The 19,938-nt window shown below is 46.4% G+C and overlaps 1 protein-coding gene across 7 annotated transcripts in view; it reads right to left on the bottom strand.

The window, feature by feature from the left end:
- Positions 1–19,938, bottom strand: part of FAM35A (family with sequence similarity 35 member A) — a 115,711-nt gene that overhangs the window by 38,509 nt on the left and 57,264 nt on the right. For 5 of the 7 annotated variants that reach the window (XM_019502259.1, XM_019502256.1, XM_019502252.1 and 2 more), the window contains one exon: positions 12,071–12,205. The exons of 1 other annotated variant lie outside the window; for it this stretch is intronic. In XM_019502259.1, coding sequence (XP_019357804.1) covers positions 12,071–12,205 — 135 coding nt within the window. The remainder of the gene's footprint in view (positions 1–12,070; positions 12,206–19,938) is intronic. One more of the 7 variants, XM_019502255.1, reaches the window with a different exon arrangement.

Below are 19,938 nucleotides of genomic sequence, written 5' to 3'. Positions count from 1 at the left end.
AACACACTTACCAGCCCAATGCTGGTCTTGAGGCTACCAGGCTTTACTCCTGGCCCTGTGCATGCTGCATCTGTGCACATGCACAGGGTATTTATCAGCCACATTACTGACCACATCAGGACAAAAAAAAGCCCCCTCCCAGAATCTTGTGCTTTTCATCTGGCGCAGCCCCAGCCCTGTCGCCCCGTGCAGATCCTAGGACACATGCCCACATCCATGCCCCATGCCCTCCCAGACCGGTGGTGGAAGCAATGACAAGAGCTGCTGAACAAGCTGCCATATGAGCAGCTCCCAAACCAGCAGTGTGCAGCCTCACCCCCTCCCTGGGCAGAGCTTTCCCCAGCCCAGGTCCCAGCCCCAGCCCCAATCCCTCCCTTGCTGTAGGGGCACCGATCTGCCCCGCAATGCCCAAGCTCCTTCCCTCCCCCCTCTGCCCACCACAACAAACTTAGCACCTGGAGGAAGCTGTGTTCAGTGTTGAGGACTGCTACCTGTTTAGTCTATGGCTGAATCTCAGAAGGGGCGCTGAATCTTCAGATCTGATTCAGCCAGATTGAAGCAGGACAGTGATTCGAAATCACTGAATCTAATCACTGTCCCTCTGAATTGGCCGAATCCGAAACCAAATCGAATACTGGCCGCTTCACACAGGCCTAAAGTATATGTACCTCCATCCTGGTTTGCTGGGGGATAGAAGACAATAACCTTCTACTGATACTAATTATCACATCAAGTGGTGAAGGGCTATGATGTAGATCTAAAAATCTCAAGCCTGTTGATGATCTATACAGGGGATCAGCATGATCCCATTTACAACATTTTTATTTTTCCTCAGTTTTGAAGTATTTTTTTAAAAGAAAAAAACCTTACAAACGACATTAAGAACGTACAAACAGTTATCCTAGGATTAATGTTACCTATGCATGATCATATACTATTTAATATACAAAAATTATATAGCCTTCTTTTTAGATATAATTATATAAAAGGCTTGTGATATAATTATATAAAAGGCTACATCTCTCAGACGAAGAGAGACAATAATGGAATTAATTTTCAGGTTCATTAGAACAAAAGGGATAGAAAAATAAGGTTGTCAAGGCCGCACTTAACCATGGGAGGAAATAAGGTAAGGAATTTGAGGCATAGATGAGGAGTGGAATTAAAGGAGAGCTGGGAAACAGACTGTCTTGCTTATCCAGAACTCCACAGATGATTTCAGCTAAAAATTACATTCCCCTGGCTGAAGTAATCCATTCTTATTTTGCCTTTTTTGCTGTACCAAACTAAAGGAAGTCTTGTTCTACCTCTTCCTATGCTGAGCAAAATTAGAAATCCTTTTATGTAGGTTTCATAATTTTGCAAAACTGGGTTTTAGATGCCCTGAAAAATATCAAATGGAATCTTAATAAAACTGAAAAAAAAAAATATTACCTGGCAATGTATAATTTCTCAAAAACATCCTTAATAGAATAGCAGTTCTCACGTGCTAAACTGTCCTTTTAAATCATCTTAACATGGGTGAGAAAAATAAAATATTACAAGGAAATGAGGAATGGGTGAAAATGCAGCCTGAAAACCTAGGTCTACAAATCTGGCTCACAGAAAGAATAACATATGCAAAGAACATTAAATCATAGACTTTTCATAGGCTTCAATGGCTTTAGATCAGACCACTGAAGCGTATTTCAACATTCCCTATGTGCTTGGCCACTTGTCTCCTCAGCTGTTGTATCTTTCAATCTATTTGCTTTTATGACCTTATTTAGGAATTTGCAGTTTCCACATTGACTGTTCTGAGGGAAAAACTGCACTGCCAGCATTCCCAGTTTTCCTCAACTTTTTGATTGGGTTTTAAAATCTGTTGCAGGGTTTAAGTCTCCTTATTATACTGCTATTTTTCGCATTTTCAAAATAAAATGACTATTGCTGAACTATTTGACATTGGTTTTTCTCTAATGAGAAAATCACTTTTCTTTAAAAGTTAAGGTTATTTTAGTACTTCTTTCAATTTGGTCAAGGCACACAAAAGTAATTTTTGCAATACCTATTGCTCCACAATACTAATTTTTCATGTCCTTTAAAGCATATTAAAACATTTATTCAGCATGATAGCAGAGAATAAACCACTTTGTATTTTGGCCTTACAGAACATCAGCAGTAAATTCTTTAGTGACTGCACTATTCTAACTATACAGTGGATACACTTACCGCAGACAATACTGTTAGGCACAATGAACTGCTTTTATACATCCTAGGAACAGACATTACACGTAAATCAGTTTAAGTGATCAGAAACTGGTTTAAACCTGTAATAGAGCATAAGTTCAGTGCACATACATCCGTTTCAAAAGGCCAAACCCTGTTTGAGATAAACCTGGCTAAATGCAGTATAAGACTTAACTGATTAAGCTCAAACTGGTTTATGCAACTTCTGTCCCAGACCCCTTCCTGGTTTAAGTTAAACCAGAGCCCCCACAGCATCCCAGCATGTTGTCTGGGCTGTGCTCTCTGCTCCTGTGGAGCAGGGCTGGCCCCACCCCTCTGCTCCCTAGCTGGACAGGCAGGGGCGGGGGCCTGACCAGATGCTGGCCCCAGAAGCGAACAGGGAAGAGGGTCATTTCCCCCCTCTCTTCCCTGTCCCACCAGCACAGACCCATACTTCCTTGCTGACTGCTCCAGTGGCGGGGTTGTGGTCAGTCCTGGCAGTAGCCTGGAGTGAACTGGATAGGACGGGGGTTGAATTTCCCCCTTTGTCCCACAGACCTGAGCTGGGGTCTGCCAGGTGCTCCTCCCTGCAGCTGAGGGCGGGCTCTAGCACCCCCTGGCTCCTGACCTGAGTGGCTGCAGGCACGTGCCTGCATTTTCTCTGTCCGGAGGGAATGTCTGGTCAGTTGCAAACTGGTTCAATCTAGGTAGGTTAGACTAACCTGCAAAGACTGAATCAATTCAGGCTCTGGTTTTTTGAATGTCTGTTCTTAGCCCAATAGTTTAACACTAATCTTAACTGCTGTTGTCCACAAATAACTTTTCAGTAACATCAGTTAAATTTGTAAAAACGCCATGGCTAATATCTTGACTTTAGTGAAAAAACTCGTACCAACCTCAGGATTTCACCCCAACTTATTGCAATAGAATATGAATAGTTTATATCTGGGTGGTTTGCAACCAGCTTAACTTGTACTGGGATGCTGAATTGAGAATTTGCTGCTTAAATGTTCATTTTTACCGCAACTGGTGTTGTTTCTCCAAACAGAGGTCCAATACAGAGAAGTAGTATCATTTCAAATAAAAGCTGCAGTTTTTCATCCCTTCATTTTCATAGGAAGGTTGAACACTTAAAGCCTGTGAAATACCTGGGTTCTACTGTATGCTATTCTGTTCTCAAAAGAATATTTCATGAATCGAACAACTTGTGTTTGTAACCTAAAATCTGGATTAGAGTAACAGAGAAGAGAGGCTTCTAGCATCTGATACTATTGTACAGAAATGCTGTGTATTGATAATTGTAATGATAATTTCTTTAGTGGCAACATACACAGGTTGGTTTTCTTGGTTTTCTTTACAATTTCAGCAAGATGTCAATATAACTGTATCACTTTTTTTTTTTTTTTAGAAATATTGCTTTGCTGTTCCAAAGCAGGAATATTGATAAAGCATTACATGTAGATGAAAAAGGTACAAATCCTTATACCTACTTATGCAAGACTATGTCGTAAACTTTAACCTTCTAGTACAAATGGCTATCACATGCCTGGTTGGCTTTCTACTTCTCTTAGCAAGAATGGCCATCACATGCTGTCTTCCTGTGACCCATTTGTGCCATTTAGCTGTCGTGACCTATGTACCCGTTTGGCCTGATATGGACTTATCTACTCGGCTGTTTTGCTGGATCAAACGTTCATGGCTTGACTATCAGCAATTGGTATTTGGACAGTTGAGAAATCAGTCTTTATCTTAAATTTTAGATACAGTCTTTTAATGATTAAAATATGAATTGCTAGATGCACTGAACACTAACTGAAGAATAAGATGGAAGATTTGTAGTAAGGTAAAACAATTATAATAATCCTATATGGGTCTATATATTCTCAACCTTTTTAGGGAGGCTTTTTGAACATCCAAATGATGATACCTGTACTATAGTATGGAAGTCCTACAAATTGATTAACTGTGATACTTGCTTTAACTTGAACTGTAGAATCAGGATTTTTTTTCAATGTCCACAATTTCAATGATCTGTTGTATTACTGAAAAGATTACTTTACTTTTCTGTTCTCTAGAATTTGCAGCTCTATTTTTACTGGATACTACTTATATATCCTAATCTCTGGGATCTAGACCGTAGCCATGTTGGTCTGAGCACAAAAGGCAAGCAAAGCCTTTGGGTAGAGGTGATATATCTTTTATTAAACCATCTAAAAAGTTGCAAAAAAGTTTGCAAATAACAACAGTTTTGCAACTTTAAGTTGGTCTAATAAAAGATGTCACTTCTAACCAAAGACTTCACCTATCCTAATCTCTCATTTATCTACCTCTAAAATAGAGGTTTTATAAATTTAAACCTCAATTTCTGCAAGCAATCCACTCTTGCCATAAAAGTTCCTTTTGTATATCTTTATTTCTATCTGTTTCTACTTGAGTTTTGGAAGAGAGAATATTCTACAGCAGGGGTTAGCAACCTGCCGCCTGTGGACCAGATCTGGCTGGTGGTAGCTCAAGGCAGCATCCTCCAGCCACAATGACAGAGGAGGTATTCCTGGGGTCCCACTTCCTGCCTTATTCAGTTGATTTTCTCATGCAGCAGCAAATGCACTCCTAGGGCCCTAGTACCTCCCTTTTTATATTTATTCCCTTCATAGCTTCTGCTGATCACCAGAGAGCAAGGGGTGTGGCCCGCAGGGGGCCCTTGGTCACAAGCAGTGCCTCACTGTAGAAACAAGTTGTAAAACCTTGCTCTAGAGACAAGAACACAATCAGCAGTCAAGAGACCTTATGGGATCTATTTCCAGCTCTACTGCTGAATTAGGAAGTTATTTGGACAAGTTCAAGAACTTCTTAGTGCTTTGGTGTCCAGTGTCCTATTTTGTAAAAAAGGGTACCATACCGGACAGAAGTACTTTTACAAATAATTCGTTAATATTTGTAAATTCCTCTGATACAGAAATGGAGCCAAAACAAACTCCAAAGTTCCAAAGTTTAACAGCAGCGTCTGAAGGGCTCTGGCTTGATACTGGGAAGTCTCTTGCCACCAAGTTCTATCCAATCCTTCCCTATTTACCCTTGCCTACAGTCCCTATTGTTATCCATTCCTTTCAGCTTATTCTTCCCCCAAAACTATCTTTTTTGTTCTTATTAGCCTTTTTTTTTTTCTTTCCACAAAAAGAAATCTGTGTTTTCCCTGATAGTGTGTCATCACTGTGCAGGAAAGAACAACATATATTACATATATTACACACAGACACACACATTTTGCAGCACACCAAACATCATGAAGCATGCTAGAAAGGCAGGTGACAGGTATTCTGGCAATGGAAGGGAGAGGGGGCAGAAGGAGAGCTGCAAGTCTCCCCCCACCCATTAACACTCCCTCTTTCCTGGCAGCAAGGAGTCTTCTGCTAGTGAGAGCAAGGAGCTGTGTCTGCACCTGCAGTACCACCCATAACACCAGTAACCACAACCAACAGCAGCATGACATTCTCCACTCCAATTTCAGTTGCCAGTGTAAGCCTTCCGGTGCCAGAGAAGGAGCTGCATCTGGAAGCAGGGAATCTGAGTGCCATAGCAAAGGAAATTCTGGGGAAGAAAGAGGAATCTGAGTTTTTGCTCCACACCCATCAAAGTTCCCCCAGAGGTAGGTTTCCTTCTCGGGAAGGCACCTCGAAGGAGATTGTGGGGCAAGTGGTTCAGGTCCTCCTGTTGTGCCTCTGCCTGCTGAGGAGGGGGATAAGGCGGGATCCCCACCCACAACCCAGAAGCACCCAGTGGGGGGAAGGCCGAGGGAAAGGGGGGTGCATTCCAAAACCAAGTGAAGTCACTCAGAGAACTGGGGAGATGCTTGCTCTGGATGGCCAGCCCTTCTTTGTTGAGTGGCCAGGGTTCAAGCAGCTCATGGTGCTCACGGCCCCATCCTACCAAGTCCCACACACACCACCTTCAGCAGGATGGTGGTGCGCTCCCTGTATGAGGCATGCAGGGAGTACTTGAGGGAGGAGCTGTGCAAGGCAGGGCCACAGGTAGCCTTACATTTCACCTCAGACACCTGTAGCAGTCGGGGTGGAGATCATGCCTACCTCTCCCTCACAGGGCACTGGTGCCATCAGCCAGGCCATCAGTGGGCTCTCCTTCAAGTGGAGGTGATGGATGAGTCCCACACAGCAAAAGAGATCATGGGGGCCATGAACCTCATGGTGCAGGGGTGGCTCGTTGGGCAGGGCAAGCTCACCTATGGGTTCGTGGTCACAAACAACTGAGTCAATATGGTCAAGATGGTGCCTGATGCCACTTGTCGGCATCCACCATGTAGCACACAAGTTCCACCTCATAATCAGGGATGCCTTGGAGGGGGACAGGGCTCCTGGTGACGATGCTGTCACTACTATGACGAGCCAGCTCATTTTGGAATTCAGGAAGGTGGTGGGCTACTTCTACTGGAGCATCGGGGGGGGGGCAAGATGCTGCAAGAGAAACAGGCAGAGCTGAACATCCCACAGCACAAAATCATGCAGGAAGTACAGACTTGGTGGAACACCACATACCTGATGCTTGAAAGGCTGTATGAGCAACAGAAAGCCATCCATGAGATGGTCTTGCTCAAGGAGATTGGGATCAGAGGCCCCGCTTAACAAAACTGAGTGGGATACCATCTCCCAGATCTTGATGGTCCTCGAGCCGTTCCTCGAGGCCACTGAAAGCCTCAGCACTGGCAATGCCTTTCTTAGCCAGGTGATCCCTGTAGTGAAGGAGCTTGAGAATCAAATGGAGAAATTCCAGGGGATCAATGTTCTTGGCTGGGACAAGCTGCTGTCACCAAAGGTGCAGGCACTGGTGAAACGGCTGAAGAAGGGCATCAAAAAATGGCTGGATCCGTTGCAGTACAGTACAGTTCATGTGCTGGTGGGCATGTGTGACCCAAGGGTGAAGGAGAGCATCTGCAGCAGCAAAATCCTCGATCACTGGACAGTGGAGCTGGTGAACAGAGTCAGGGAGGAAGAAGGGCACAGATGGGGGCACATGGAAGAGGGGGATCCACTATCCCATGCCAGCTCTCCAAGCACCAGCCAATCTCCTCCTCCATAGCCGCTGCCAATGTGGGCCAAGGGCATGGCTTTAATGTTGGGGTCCTGAGGCACCAGACCCCACCATCTGGCAGGTAGCGCAGAGGCCTCGATGGATACTCATCTCGCCAAGGATGAGATGCTGCTGCGATGCGAGCAACCTGCAGCTAGATGTGGCAGGATCTGGCCCCAGTTGCCCAGGAATACCTGTCCAGTCCACCAACTAGTGTTCCAAGCGAGAGGGTGTTCAGCATTGCTGGGGATGTTGTGACACCCCACTGTGCCTCCTTGGATCCTGGTTTGGTGGAACAGCTGGTGTTCCTGAAGGTCAACGTCCCATTGCTGGGGTTCCCCAAGCTCCACATGCAGATGGAGTGCCACCCTCCTCACTCCGCACCTGTTTCCTTCCTTTAGTTGCTTCCACAATGATTTAATGCCCCGCTCTCAGAGCTGGAGACAGGAGTTTGATTTTTCACCAGCCAGCAGGGAGGAACATCTCCCTGCTTAGCTCCCATGCCAAGACGAACTTGGAGGCATGGGCTGGGGCTATGGGGAAGAAGCAGGCCCCAGGTCCTGGGCATAACCTAAAACTGCACCATGCCAGGGTAGAAAGGCCTGGTGGGACTGCCAGTGGCACGGCAGCCCCAGGAAATGCCAGGACCTTGAACCTCCCCAGTGAAAGGTGGGTAGGAGGTGCCTGATAACCTACAGCCACTGCACGCATGAACATACAGTCCTGGCTGGGGAAAGACCAGACCTGTAAGATCTTTGAGAGCCCTGAGGCTTACTGGTTGCAGTGGAGTTGTGAGGGTGAGAACAGGCAGGCAGCTCAGATCTGGCCTGAGGTACCCTCGACTAGTTCGTGCTGGTGCCAGGACCCACAGGGGTGGGGGGTCAAAAGGCGAGGGGCCCACTGTGAGGAATGTCCAGAGCAAGAGGCTTGGGACTCTGACTGGCCTGAAGGCAGGGCCAGGGCCTAAGGGGGAGCCAAAGGTTCCAGAGAGAAGAGACCACAGCTAAAGAGATGAAGGATGCAATCTGCGAGACATGGGCCACAGTGTAGAAGTACAGAGCTGTGGAACTGATGTCACCTCTAGACATCAGGAGCCTAAATGGACAGCCTCCTACCTGGGTAACATCTGTATCAGTTTTCTATAAAGGTGTGGCAGACAAAAGAGGGGCGGGCAATTGGACCAGAACCAGGTGGGCAGACTGAGAACTAACTGGCACTGGGAAGGCCCCCTGTTACAGGCTCCCATCCTGCTGCATTCATTCCACTTTGCTTTAACACACACAAGGCAGACAAGGGACTTTGGGTCAATCTAATATCTTTTATTAGACCAACTGAATAGTTGGAGAAATATATCTTGCAAGCTTTCAGGTTTAAAAACCAATTGTCAGGCTGAGGAAGGATCAATAGTTGATGTATGGGCTCTTTCTGGATGGAAGGAATAGTAAAGAAGTCAGAGGCTGGCATGCAATGCATGCAAGAAAGCCAGCTAGTGAAAATGTAAATTGAGGCATCAAGGGGTGAGAGACAGGCTGGGAGGAAGGGGAATGTAGCAGGTAAAAGTGGAGAGGTACTTGGGGAGTCTGACGTCAGGCAGGTTATAGTATGTCACAAATCCAACGACTATATTGAGTCCATGATTTTTTTATATCCAAGAGATTTATAAAGTTTGTAGGCTTGTCTACAAAAGATGTTTTTGTATATTCCCCTTGAAGAACAAGACTGAGAGAATGGAGACAGAGTGGCTTTCTTGTGAAAAATGTGCCCCCACCAGTAATTGGGTTTTCTTGTCTTTAATAGATTTTCAGTGTGCATTCATTCTGGTGTGCAGTTGTTGTTTGGTCTTTCCTATGTATTTTCCATTAGGGCATTTGGTGCATTGGATGTGATATATAATGTGTTTAGAGGTGTAGCTCTAAGATCCATGAATGGTAATGGCTCTGTTGTGGGGATGTAGTAATTGTCGGGGTACTGGATTTATGTTGACAGGTTTTGCATTTCTTGTCATGGCATGGTCTGCATCCATTCGGTATGTTTTGGGCTATACGAAGTTTGCTTCTGGTGATGAGGTTACCAAGGTTCTGTGCTTGTTTAAATTTACAAAACACTTTTCACAGATGAACCTATGAACTTCACTTCATCAACCTCCTAGATACAAAAACTCATGGACTCAATATAGACATTGGATTTATGACACACTATAACCTGCCTGACTTCTGACTCCCCAGGAACCTCTCCACTTTTACGTGCTACACCCCCTTCCCTGCTCCCCCCGCAGCCTGTCCCTCACCCCCCCCGACACCTCAATTTCCATTTTCACTGACTGGCTTTCTTGCCTGCATACCAGCCTCTGGCTGCTTTAGTATTCCTTCCACCCAGGAAAAGCACATACAGCACATACTGTTGCTTTCAACAGTTTGAGAGGCACTTTCACAGAAACCCCTGCACCTATCTTCTTAAAACTTGGCAGGCTTTATGCCCTCAGAAGGGACTACCATCCCTGTTTTCATCCAAATCCAAAAAAAAAATGACAAAGTTGTAGGTATTTTAGTGATTCCACATTATATGCTGTGGCCGAATCTCCTAATCTGATTTGGCAGAATCGAATCAGCACAGTGACTCAAATCACCAAATTGAATCACTGTGCCTCTGAATAGGCCAAATACGAATCAAATACTTGCCACTTCGCACAGGTCTAATGACCAGTGGGAATAAGATCCTAAAAGTTTTTCAGCATGCTGGCCCCCAGAACACTAGAGCTATAGGAAAAATGCTTCTTAAGCCCATCTTGTATACTGTAGATAAGGTCTGTTCAACTGGCAGCCTTCAAAGATTTAATTTACTACAGGGGTCTCCAGGCTCTCCTTATTCCTCCAATTTCAGCTTTCTGCCCCTGTCTCTTGGGGCAGTTCACACAGTGTAGTGCAGCACAATGGAAAAGCCTACCTGTGGCTCGCACAGCATGTGACCCTTGGGTACTCAGAAATTGGACAATCCTGTTATGTATGACAGATTCTCCTCTGTTCATTAAAATCAAAACCACAAATACTAAATGATGTAAAGTACACTATAATATACTGACTTTAAACTGACTTCTGGGGGACATGCACTCTGTACTTCAGTTTCTGCAAAATAATACCCTAAAATAACTACTGATTAGAAACATGAACTACAGGTAACTAACTCAAAATCCATTTCTACACATTATATAAACAACCACCAGTAAAAGCAGCAGTAAATCAGTAATAGCCAACTGCAAAATGTAGGACTTGAGATTCTTGACAGGGATACCTTCAGTCAATTAGGCTAAAGACAGACATTACACACAAACCAGTTTAAGTGATCAGAAACTGTTTTAAATCTGTCACAGAAGAGATGTTCAGTGCTCATAAACCAGTTTGAAAATGGCTGAAACTGGTTTGAGATAAATCTAGTTGAATGTAGTATCAGACTTAACTGATTTGGGTCAAACAGGTTTATGCAATGTCTGTCCCAGACACTTTGCTGGTATATGCTAAACCAGACTCCCCCAGCATCCTGGCATGCTTTCTGGGCATGGCGAGATGCTCTGCTCCACAGCAGAACTGGCCTCTGCTCCCTGGCTGAAGCTCCAGCAGAGACTTGCAGGCACAGCAGGGTCTGCTGGCTTTCCTGTGCCCCCTCCCCTTCTCACCAGTCACTGCTTAAGCAGAGATCCCTTTCTCCTTTCCCCCACAGCACAGACTGTAGCCAGCATGTGGTATGCTAGCTAATGCTATGTAAGGCAGATAGGACAGTGCTTGGTTAGGGTCTTTTGGAGCTAATCAACAGCTCAGTTGGTAATGTCCCTGCATTCTTTTGGAAAACACTGTTTAAGAGCTTCAACTGCTGAGCAAGGGTTTGTTTTCCTATGGGGTGCTAAATGCTGATAACAGAGTTGATAAATGCTCTGTTATCAAGGAGGGGGGACTCCTCCCTAATCACAGTGTGCTGCTGGGGCCTGGCCACGCTCCCTTTAAGTCAGCCCTGGGGAAGGGAAGGGAGGGTTGGTCTAGCATCCCCAGCTTCTGGCCTGACCCACTGCAGGCATGTGGCTGCATTTCTGGGACGTCTGTGTAGCTACAAAGTGATTTTGCCTAGCCAGGTTAGACTAATCTGCAAAGACTGAATTAATTCAGGCTCAGGCTTTCTGAATGGCTGTCCCTAGCCTTAGTGCATGGAACTGACAGCCCCTGTGTGGAGTCTGATAATGTGGTGACATTGGATGTACACTGGAAATTAAAGAGTGGAAAAACTAGGGAACATGCTGGGTCTTTAAAAAAAATTAAGCTAGTTTCCAAAATAAAAGTATCAAGGAAAAAGATAAATTGAGATATCGGAACACTTCTAAAGATCTCTCTTTTATGGTTTTGCAATAATATAGCACAAGTAGATTTATAAAATCTCATTCACATTTTATAAATATTCCTGCTTTATTATCATAACATTTAAGACTCTGAAAACAAAGGACACTGCAATTTTTGTTGCTGATGACAATTTTCAAATAAAGGAAATTCATTAGACATCTAACACTGCAAAATATGTCATCACAGTAGAACCAGGGGCCACATAAATCTTGAATTAAATATTTTATAACTGAATGCTTAAGTACTATTAAAAGAAGCATGTACAACATATCTTTTTATTTTTCACTCATACCTTGCAGAGATGCTTATATTTTCTCCTTCTTAGCTCCTGACTGTAATGGCAGAGTATACAAATGTTATTCCACCAGATACTGTCCATTTGGTTTAGCTATACGTACCTTTTTTCTTCCGTAGTTGAGGGTACCAGGCTGCCCCTGCACCCCACAGTACCATTATATAAGGTTGATCTCTGATCTGTTCCACTGTTAGAATAACTTTTCTTTGCTTTTCTCCCTTGTAACTGTACACAGCTTCTGAAAAAGTTTCATATGATATGAATGTCATTAATTTTGTGGTAATGTTGGAGTGATGTTGTAGCTGTGATGATCTCTTAAATGCACAGTAGGGAGAGATTTTAGACAAGCTTATGAGCTCAAGGTACCCTGAAGTGACCTGAGGAAGGGTATCTTGTGCCTGAAAGCTTGCCTGAAATTTCTCCCAGCTATGCAGTTGGTCTAATAAAAGATATCACCCCTCAAAATATTTGCTTCTGATAATAATTTTATGAACTTCTGTAAAATGTGAAAATACCTGTGGTAATAAAGATCAAATCAGATAATTAGACAGAGTCTTACAATATATGATTTATATACGAGTGGAAGAAAGAATCTTCAATTTTTTCATGCAAGAATGAGAAAGAATTGACAACTTTTCAGGAACATAAAACCGTTTTCAGAAATGCAATGAGGATACCAGAACCTTGGTTCATTGTTTTTATGCAGCAATACATTTTTAAGAACCAGTTTTCTAAAATGTTCAGGAGCCAGCAGTTTCCACTGGAAACAGGAAATGATAAGCACTTTTGAAAAACTGAGCACCTATTTGGGGGATGTAATAGGAAGTTCTGAGTATAAAGTACTTTTAAAAACTGTCACAAATATTTATAAGCATTGTCTTCACAGGCTCTGAGCAAATCCAACTCCCACCAACAGATCAAGAGGAAGGGAAAAAGTAGCATTTGGTATGTCCTGGAATCAGACTCTAAGACAAAGCCAGAAACTAAAATTATAATAACAGATTCAAAGAAATATTTATTTATGGTCATCCACTTGCATGTGCACAAGCAAACTTAACAGGAGTAACTGTAATTAGGGGGTGTACCAATATATTGGTTGGGTATTAGATCAGCACCGATAAAAAAAGAAATGATGTTACTGGCTATCGGCTTTTTTGGTCATTGTAGCTGATAATTGGGGCTGCATGCCTCAAGCACCCTGGCAAGCATAGTCTGGTTCCTGTGCCCTGCTGCTGGCCTGAGCCCATGGCAAATTACAGGTTCCGCAAGCAGCAGGAGGGTCACCATGCTTAGCAATGTAGAAGTTTCCTGCTGCTGCTGCCGCCATGGCAACATCATTCATGCAATACAGGCCTGAGCACCTGGAGCTGCTGCAGAGATGTTGGTCTGCGCGTGGGCAGGAGAAGGCACCACTGCGTGAGGGACATTCCACTCTGCCAGGCACCGGGCACCTTTGCAAAAGGGGCTTCTCCCTGGCAGACATGGGAGCTTGGCAGTGCGGGGCCCACTGGCACAGAGGCACTGGCGTACTTTGGGGCTCCAAACACACACAGTGCTGCTGTCTGTGCGAGGATCCACCTCGCCTGCCCAAAACGGCAGCATGGGTTGTGGGAAGAAAGGCTCTATGACAGGCTGTCCCAAAGGAAAGCTCTTCTCCCGCCACCACAGGGTGAGAAGGGGAGGGGTGCTAAGGGGTGGGGGGGCTCTTCCTCCTCCACCCCTTGCTGCCGTGGGATGGGGAGGGGGGCTCTGCAAGGCTGCCTTCCCCCAATGGGAAACTCCTCTGCCCCCCGCCTTCCTCCACAGGGCAGGGAGGGGGGGCCTGTTCAGTGTTGTAGCAGGAGGGCTCTTCCCCCTTCTCCTCACCCCCCCATGGAGCAGGGAGAGGCAGCTCTGTGTGGTGCTCCTGGCCTGGCCCCCATGGCCCAGACCAGCTTTGCTCAGACCTGGCCAAGGCAGCCACATGATCTGGGTGGGGCCACCCCCTGCAGCTGCGGCTCAGCGATTGGGATGTTGAGCCACCAGTGAGTGCAGCCTGGCCTGGCCCAGCATGCAACCAGCGGCTGGCCAGGCAGTGGGCTAGCTGGGCTGGCTCAGACGGGCCAGTGGGCCCAGAGACCAGTAGCCACCCATCAATGAGGTTGGCTAGAGCCACATGAACCCCTGCGGCATCTCTAAGCCAGGCTGGCTAGCACCTGTTGTCTATATGCTGGGCTAGGCCGGGCTGCACTTGCTGATAGGGCTCAACATCCCAGTCACTGAGCCACAGCTGCTTGGGGTGGGCTCACTGAGCCACAGCTGCTTGGGGTGGGCCCACCCCATAGCCTGGTCAGGCCATACGGCTGCCTTGGCTTGAGCTGAGTAAGGCTGGTTTGGGCCATCAGGGCAGGGCCACCCCTAGCAGCTGCAGCTCCATTACAGCTACTCCCCGTGCCCCGGCTGGACTGAGCTGAGGAGTGCCACACAGACTGGGGGAGTGGGGGGGGGGAAGAGCCCCCCTCTGGGGCTGGGCAGCCTGGCATAGAGCCCCCTCCCTGCCATGCAGTGGGAGAGGAGCAGGGGAAGAGTCCCCCTCTAGGGGCTGGGCAGCCTCGCAGAGTCCCCTTCCCACCCCAGGAGGAGAAGCAGGAGTTCCTCCCCAGCGCTGCATAAAGCCCTCCCACCCTGAGGAGGAAGTGGAGGGGGAAGAGTCCCACCCCCCCAGCACAGAACAGAGCCCTGGCATGACCCCGTTAAGGTGAAGGCGGGCAAGAAGAAAGGTTAATTCTTTCCTCCATCCCTTCTGCCCTGCAGCCAGGGTCTGCCAGCCACAGGGTCTACTGCTGCAGCACCCTCCCCTTTGCTCCCCAGCAAACAAGTAGACCCTGGCTGTGGTAATGAAGGAGGGGAAGGAGGGAAGAATTAACCTCCTCCCTGCCCACTTCACCTTAATGGGGCTATGCCGGCCAGTGTCTCTGCTTGGGCTGGTCCCTGGCTTGAGCTAGAGATCAGAGAGGAAGGATCAGCCCTGCAGCTGAGAGCCCCACCCAGCAGCCCTGCAGCAGACAGCCCTGTCACCAAGACCCAGCCCTGCAGCAGAGAGCCCTGCCCAGGCCAGAAAGCATGCTGGGATGCTGGAGAATTCTGGTTTAACTTAAACCAGGAAGGGGTCTGGGACAGACAATGGATAAACCGGCCTGAGTCAAATCATACTACAATCAACCAGGTGTATCTCAAACTTGTTTCAGCCATTTTCAAACTGGTTTATGTGCACTGAACATCTGTTCTGTTACAGGTTTAAACCAGTTTCTGATCACTTAAATTGGTTTGTGTGTAACATCTGTCTCTAGCCTTAAGGTTTAGGAAGTTCTGAGTCAGAAGCTGTACCTAAACTCCCATACTCAATAGCTACTGGTGTACCTTTCCTCCAAGAATTCATTCATTCCCTTTTTGAAAGTGTCTAGCTTCTAAGTAATCCCTCACTTACTTCAACTACTCTAGGCTGCATGTCTCCTTCGCTTATCTTTTCTGCCAGCTGTACTCATCTGGTAGTTGCCCCTTATTTGTGAAGATTGAAGTAAAAAGGCGTTAAATACTTCAGCATTTGCTGCATTATCCGTAAATTCTGTAGGGGGCCTACCATTTCTTTGGTCTTCCTCTTGAAATACTTATAGAATTCCTTTTTATTACTTTCATGTCCCTTGCCAGTTGCATCACAAATCTTGACTTGGCCTTCCTAATTTTCTCCCTGCACACCCATGTGATACACCTATATTATTCCGAAATAATACGACCAATTCCACTTTTAATCCCACTTTTTATAGGATTCCTTTTTGAGTTTCAACTCATTGAAGAGACTCTTGTCTAGCCAGACTGGTCTCCTACTGCACTTCCCTAAAGGGTACCTATAACAGCCTCTGCCAATGGGACACTACAGCCAGGGGTACTCTCTTCAGCCTGCACCACAGCCTTACCTACACACCCATGCAGGGACAGGGTTTTCAAATCCAGTCTCATTTTGCAAAACACCATGGGAAAAGCAGTGGGCTACCCACATCAGCTTCCATCAGGTACCAATCAGGACAGGACAACCTACAGAAGCCCACAGAACTACACTGCAGGGCAAAGACCATCCTCAACAGCACTTTGAATACACCCCCCACCCCCTAAAACTGGCCTATTGTCCTCACCCACAGCACTTGGAAACCCTCCTTCCACCTCATGGTACCCTCAGCAGTACCACTGAACCTCTACCCAGGGATTCAGTCATACCACTACAGTCTTGATCTTCCATTCCTCAAGATCCCATTCTTAGAACTCTCCACTGATCAGGAAGTTGGGGCCAATTGCAGCTCTACTCCACCTCACAAATTCTGGGCCAGTACTCATCACAGGAGGGGGAAAGAGCCTGGCACTCAAACCTCTTTACCCCACTGGGTTAATATGAAGGAATGAGGCCATACCACTCTGAAAAATCGATGAACCTCATTTTTCAAAACACCACTGGGAGAACATGCATTACCTCTATGTTGCTAGTTCCACAAGCAAGCTCTCCTTGCATCACCAAGAGCACCACACTGGAGTTTCTAAAGAACCACATTTTGTGAATCTATGGGCCCTGCTACATATTCAAATTAAAGCTGGATAGAAACCACATAAATTGTTACACATTTTCAAGCACTACTTTTATGCAACTATAAAAAGAACCAACCAGCTATAGTCATATGATATTACCTAGTACATGTGGCCAGTCTAAATTTACTGCACGATTGACCAGTTCAGAGAATCATAGAAAATCAGGGTTGGAAGGGACCTCAGGAGGTCATCCAGGCCAACCCCCAGCTCAAAGCAGGACTATCCTCAACTAGATCATTGCAGCCAAGGCTTTGTCTAGCTGGGTCTTAAAAACCTCCAAGGATGGAGATTCCACATCCTCTCTGGGTAACCTGTTCCAGTGCTAGTGAGAACATTTTTCTTAATGTCTAACCTAAACTTCCCTTGCTGCAATGTGAAATCATTACTGTTTGTTCTGTCATCTGCCATCACTGAGAAAAGACTAACTCCATCCTCTTTGGAACTACCCTTCAGGTAGTTGAAGGCTGCTATCAAATCCCCTGCAGTTTTTTCTTCAGACTAACTAATGGGTTCCCTCAGCCTCTCCTCAGAAGTCTTGTGCCCCAGCCCCCTAACCATTTTCATTGCCTTCTGCTGGACTCTCTCCTATTTGTTCACATCCTTTCTACAGTGCGGCCCAAAACTGAAAACAGCACTCCAGATGTGGCCTCACCAGTGCTGAATAGAGGGAAATAATCACTTCTCTCAATCTGAGAGCAATGCTCCTACTAAGGCAGCGTACTATGCCATTACACTTCTTTGCAACAAGGGCACACTGTTAGCTCATATTCAGCTTATTGCCCACTGTAACTCCCAGGTCCTTACCTGCAGAGCTGCTGTTTAGCCAGTTGGTCCCGAGCCTGTACCAGTGCATGGGATTGTTCCGTCCTAAGTGCAGGATGTTGCACTTGTCCTTATTGAACCTCATGAGATTTCTTCTGGTCCAATCCTCCAATTCGTCAAAGTGTCTCTGAATTCTAGCCCTACCCTCCACCATATCAACTACTCCCCACAGCTTGGCGTCATCTGCACACTTGCTGAGGGTGCACTCCATCCCATCTTCCAGATCATTGCTGAAGACACTGAACAAAACTAGATGATCTCCTGAGGTCCCTTCCAACACTAATTTTCTATGATTCTAGGAAAACTGACTTCAGGACCGACCCCTGAAGCAGTCCACTTGAAACTGGCTTCCAACTAGACATCAAGCCATTGATTACTAACCTTACTGCCTGACCATCCAGTCAGTTTTCTATATAGTTTACAGTCCATTCATCTAACTCATACTTCCTTAGCTTGTTTGCACAAATATTGTGCGAGATGTGCAACAGAACACCTGGCGCTCTCTGTTCTTTTAAGGAAGCAGCAGCAAGCTAGGCAGGGTGCACTAGCTGAAGGCTGCCAAGACTATAGAGCAATTAAGCCAATTAGCAGGCACCTGCAGCCAGCCTGTTGACCAGAAGGGGGCAGGGCCCTGGAAGGATATAAGCCTGAGGCTGGGCTAGCAGGCTAGCCTCTCCCTGGCAGCCACAGGGTGAAGAGCTCCTAGCTTCTAGAATAAAGGGGCAGAGGCCAAAGCCCTGACAGGAGAATATCATTACTGCAACACCCGTGAAGCTTGGAGCATGGTGTAGGGGAGGACTGGAGCTGCGCATTTAGCCCCCAAGGCTTTAGGTGCCCTGCTGCAGCACAGTCATAAGGACGCCCAGCCAAGGGTCTGGGACTAGTAGAGGCCAGCAGGGTGCTGGGGCATCCCAGGGCAGGCTCCAGTTGGACTGGGGCCTATGCATAGGCCCATGGGCAGCCTCCCTATTTTTTATTAACCAAAGCACGGTGGACGAGAAGGGAAGGCAGCCTGGGGTGGAGCAGGTCATGGTCACAGAGCCACCAGGGGGCATCATGGCTGCCGTTGGGACTCCAACATGCTACAAAAAGGTACCAAAAGCCTTGCTAAAATCAAGCTATATTACAGAGGTGGCCAAACCGCTGCTCATGAGCTGCATGCAGTTCACTGGCATGGTACTTGCAGCTCTCTGAAAATCGGCTGAAGCCCCACCCACTTCTCCTTGAGGCAAGTCTGGGAGACAGCACAGCACAGTACCTCCCACTGCTCCGGCTTTCCCTGCAGGGAGCACATACTGAGCCCGCCCTCCTCCCTCCTCTCTCTCTGGAACTGCTGGATCAGGCACCAGGCTGCTGGGGCATGGACTGCAGCTGTTACTACTTACCCCAGGGCATACTCCCCACAGAGAAAGCCCAAGTGGCTCAGCAGTGCAGGGGGGTCACCTCCACTCCAGGTTGCTCAGCAGTCGCACCTACTCCCTGTTGTCCAGCTCTTAAACTTCGGGGGAGGATCAGATGTGGCTCCCAGGCATGACTTGCCCTTGGTGAATCCAAAGCTAATTGTTCCTAATCAATTTCTCCAACTGGTGCTTAGAAATGAATTACTTGAGGACCTGCTCCATGATTTTTCCAGGGAATGAGGTGAGGCTAACTGGATCCAGTAGCTCCCTGGATCCTTCTTCTTCCCTTTCTTAAAGATGGACACTATATTTTCCTTTTTCCAATCATCCTGATTGCCATGAGTTTTCAAAGACAATGGTCGTCAACTCTGCAATCACATTGACCAACTCCCTTAGGACCCTCAGGTGCATTGTGCTTGGCCCCATGGACCTGTACACATGCAATTTTTCTAAATAGTCCCTAACCTGATCTTTCACCACTCCATCTCCTCCACAAACTGTACTGCCAGGTGCAGTGGTCCTGAAGCTGACCTTGTTTGTGAAGAATGAGGTAAAAAAGGTACTGAGTACTTCAGACTTTTGTGTGTTATCTGTCACTAGATTGCCTCCTCCATCCAGTAAGGGACCCACACTTTCCCAGATCTTCCTCTTGTTGCTGACATACTTGTAGAAACCCTTCTTGTTACACTTCATGTCTCTTACTAGATGCAATTCAAATTGCACTTTGGCTTCCTGATTTCATCCCTGCATGCCTGAGAAATACTCTTATACTCTTCCCTAGTTGTCTTTCCAAGTTTCCGTTTCTTAGAAAGCTTCCTCTCTGTGTTTCTGCTCACTGAAGAGATTCCTGCTAAGCCTGTCTGGTCTTCTGCTGTACTTGCTAGTCTTCCTGCACATTGGGATGGTTTGTTTCTGCACCCGTAATAATGTTTCTTTCAATTACAACTAGGTCTCCGGGACTTCTTTCCCCCTCAAATTGGCCTCCCAGGGAATCCTATCTATCAGTTTCCTGAATGAATCCAAGTCTGTTTCTCACAAGTCCAGAGACCTTACTTTGTTGCTTTCTTTCCTTCTTTTCTTCAGGATCCTAAACTCAATCATCTCATGGTTGCTGCTACCCAATTCTTCCCCGTTT

This window comes from Gavialis gangeticus, unplaced genomic scaffold, assembly GCF_001723915.1.
Source record: "Gavialis gangeticus isolate Ggan-Ray unplaced genomic scaffold, GavGan_comp1, whole genome shotgun sequence".
Taxonomy (NCBI): Eukaryota; Metazoa; Chordata; order Crocodylia; family Gavialidae; genus Gavialis; species Gavialis gangeticus.
Note: the sequence above shows the minus strand (reverse complement) of the source record. Positions and strands in the feature narration are given on the sequence as shown.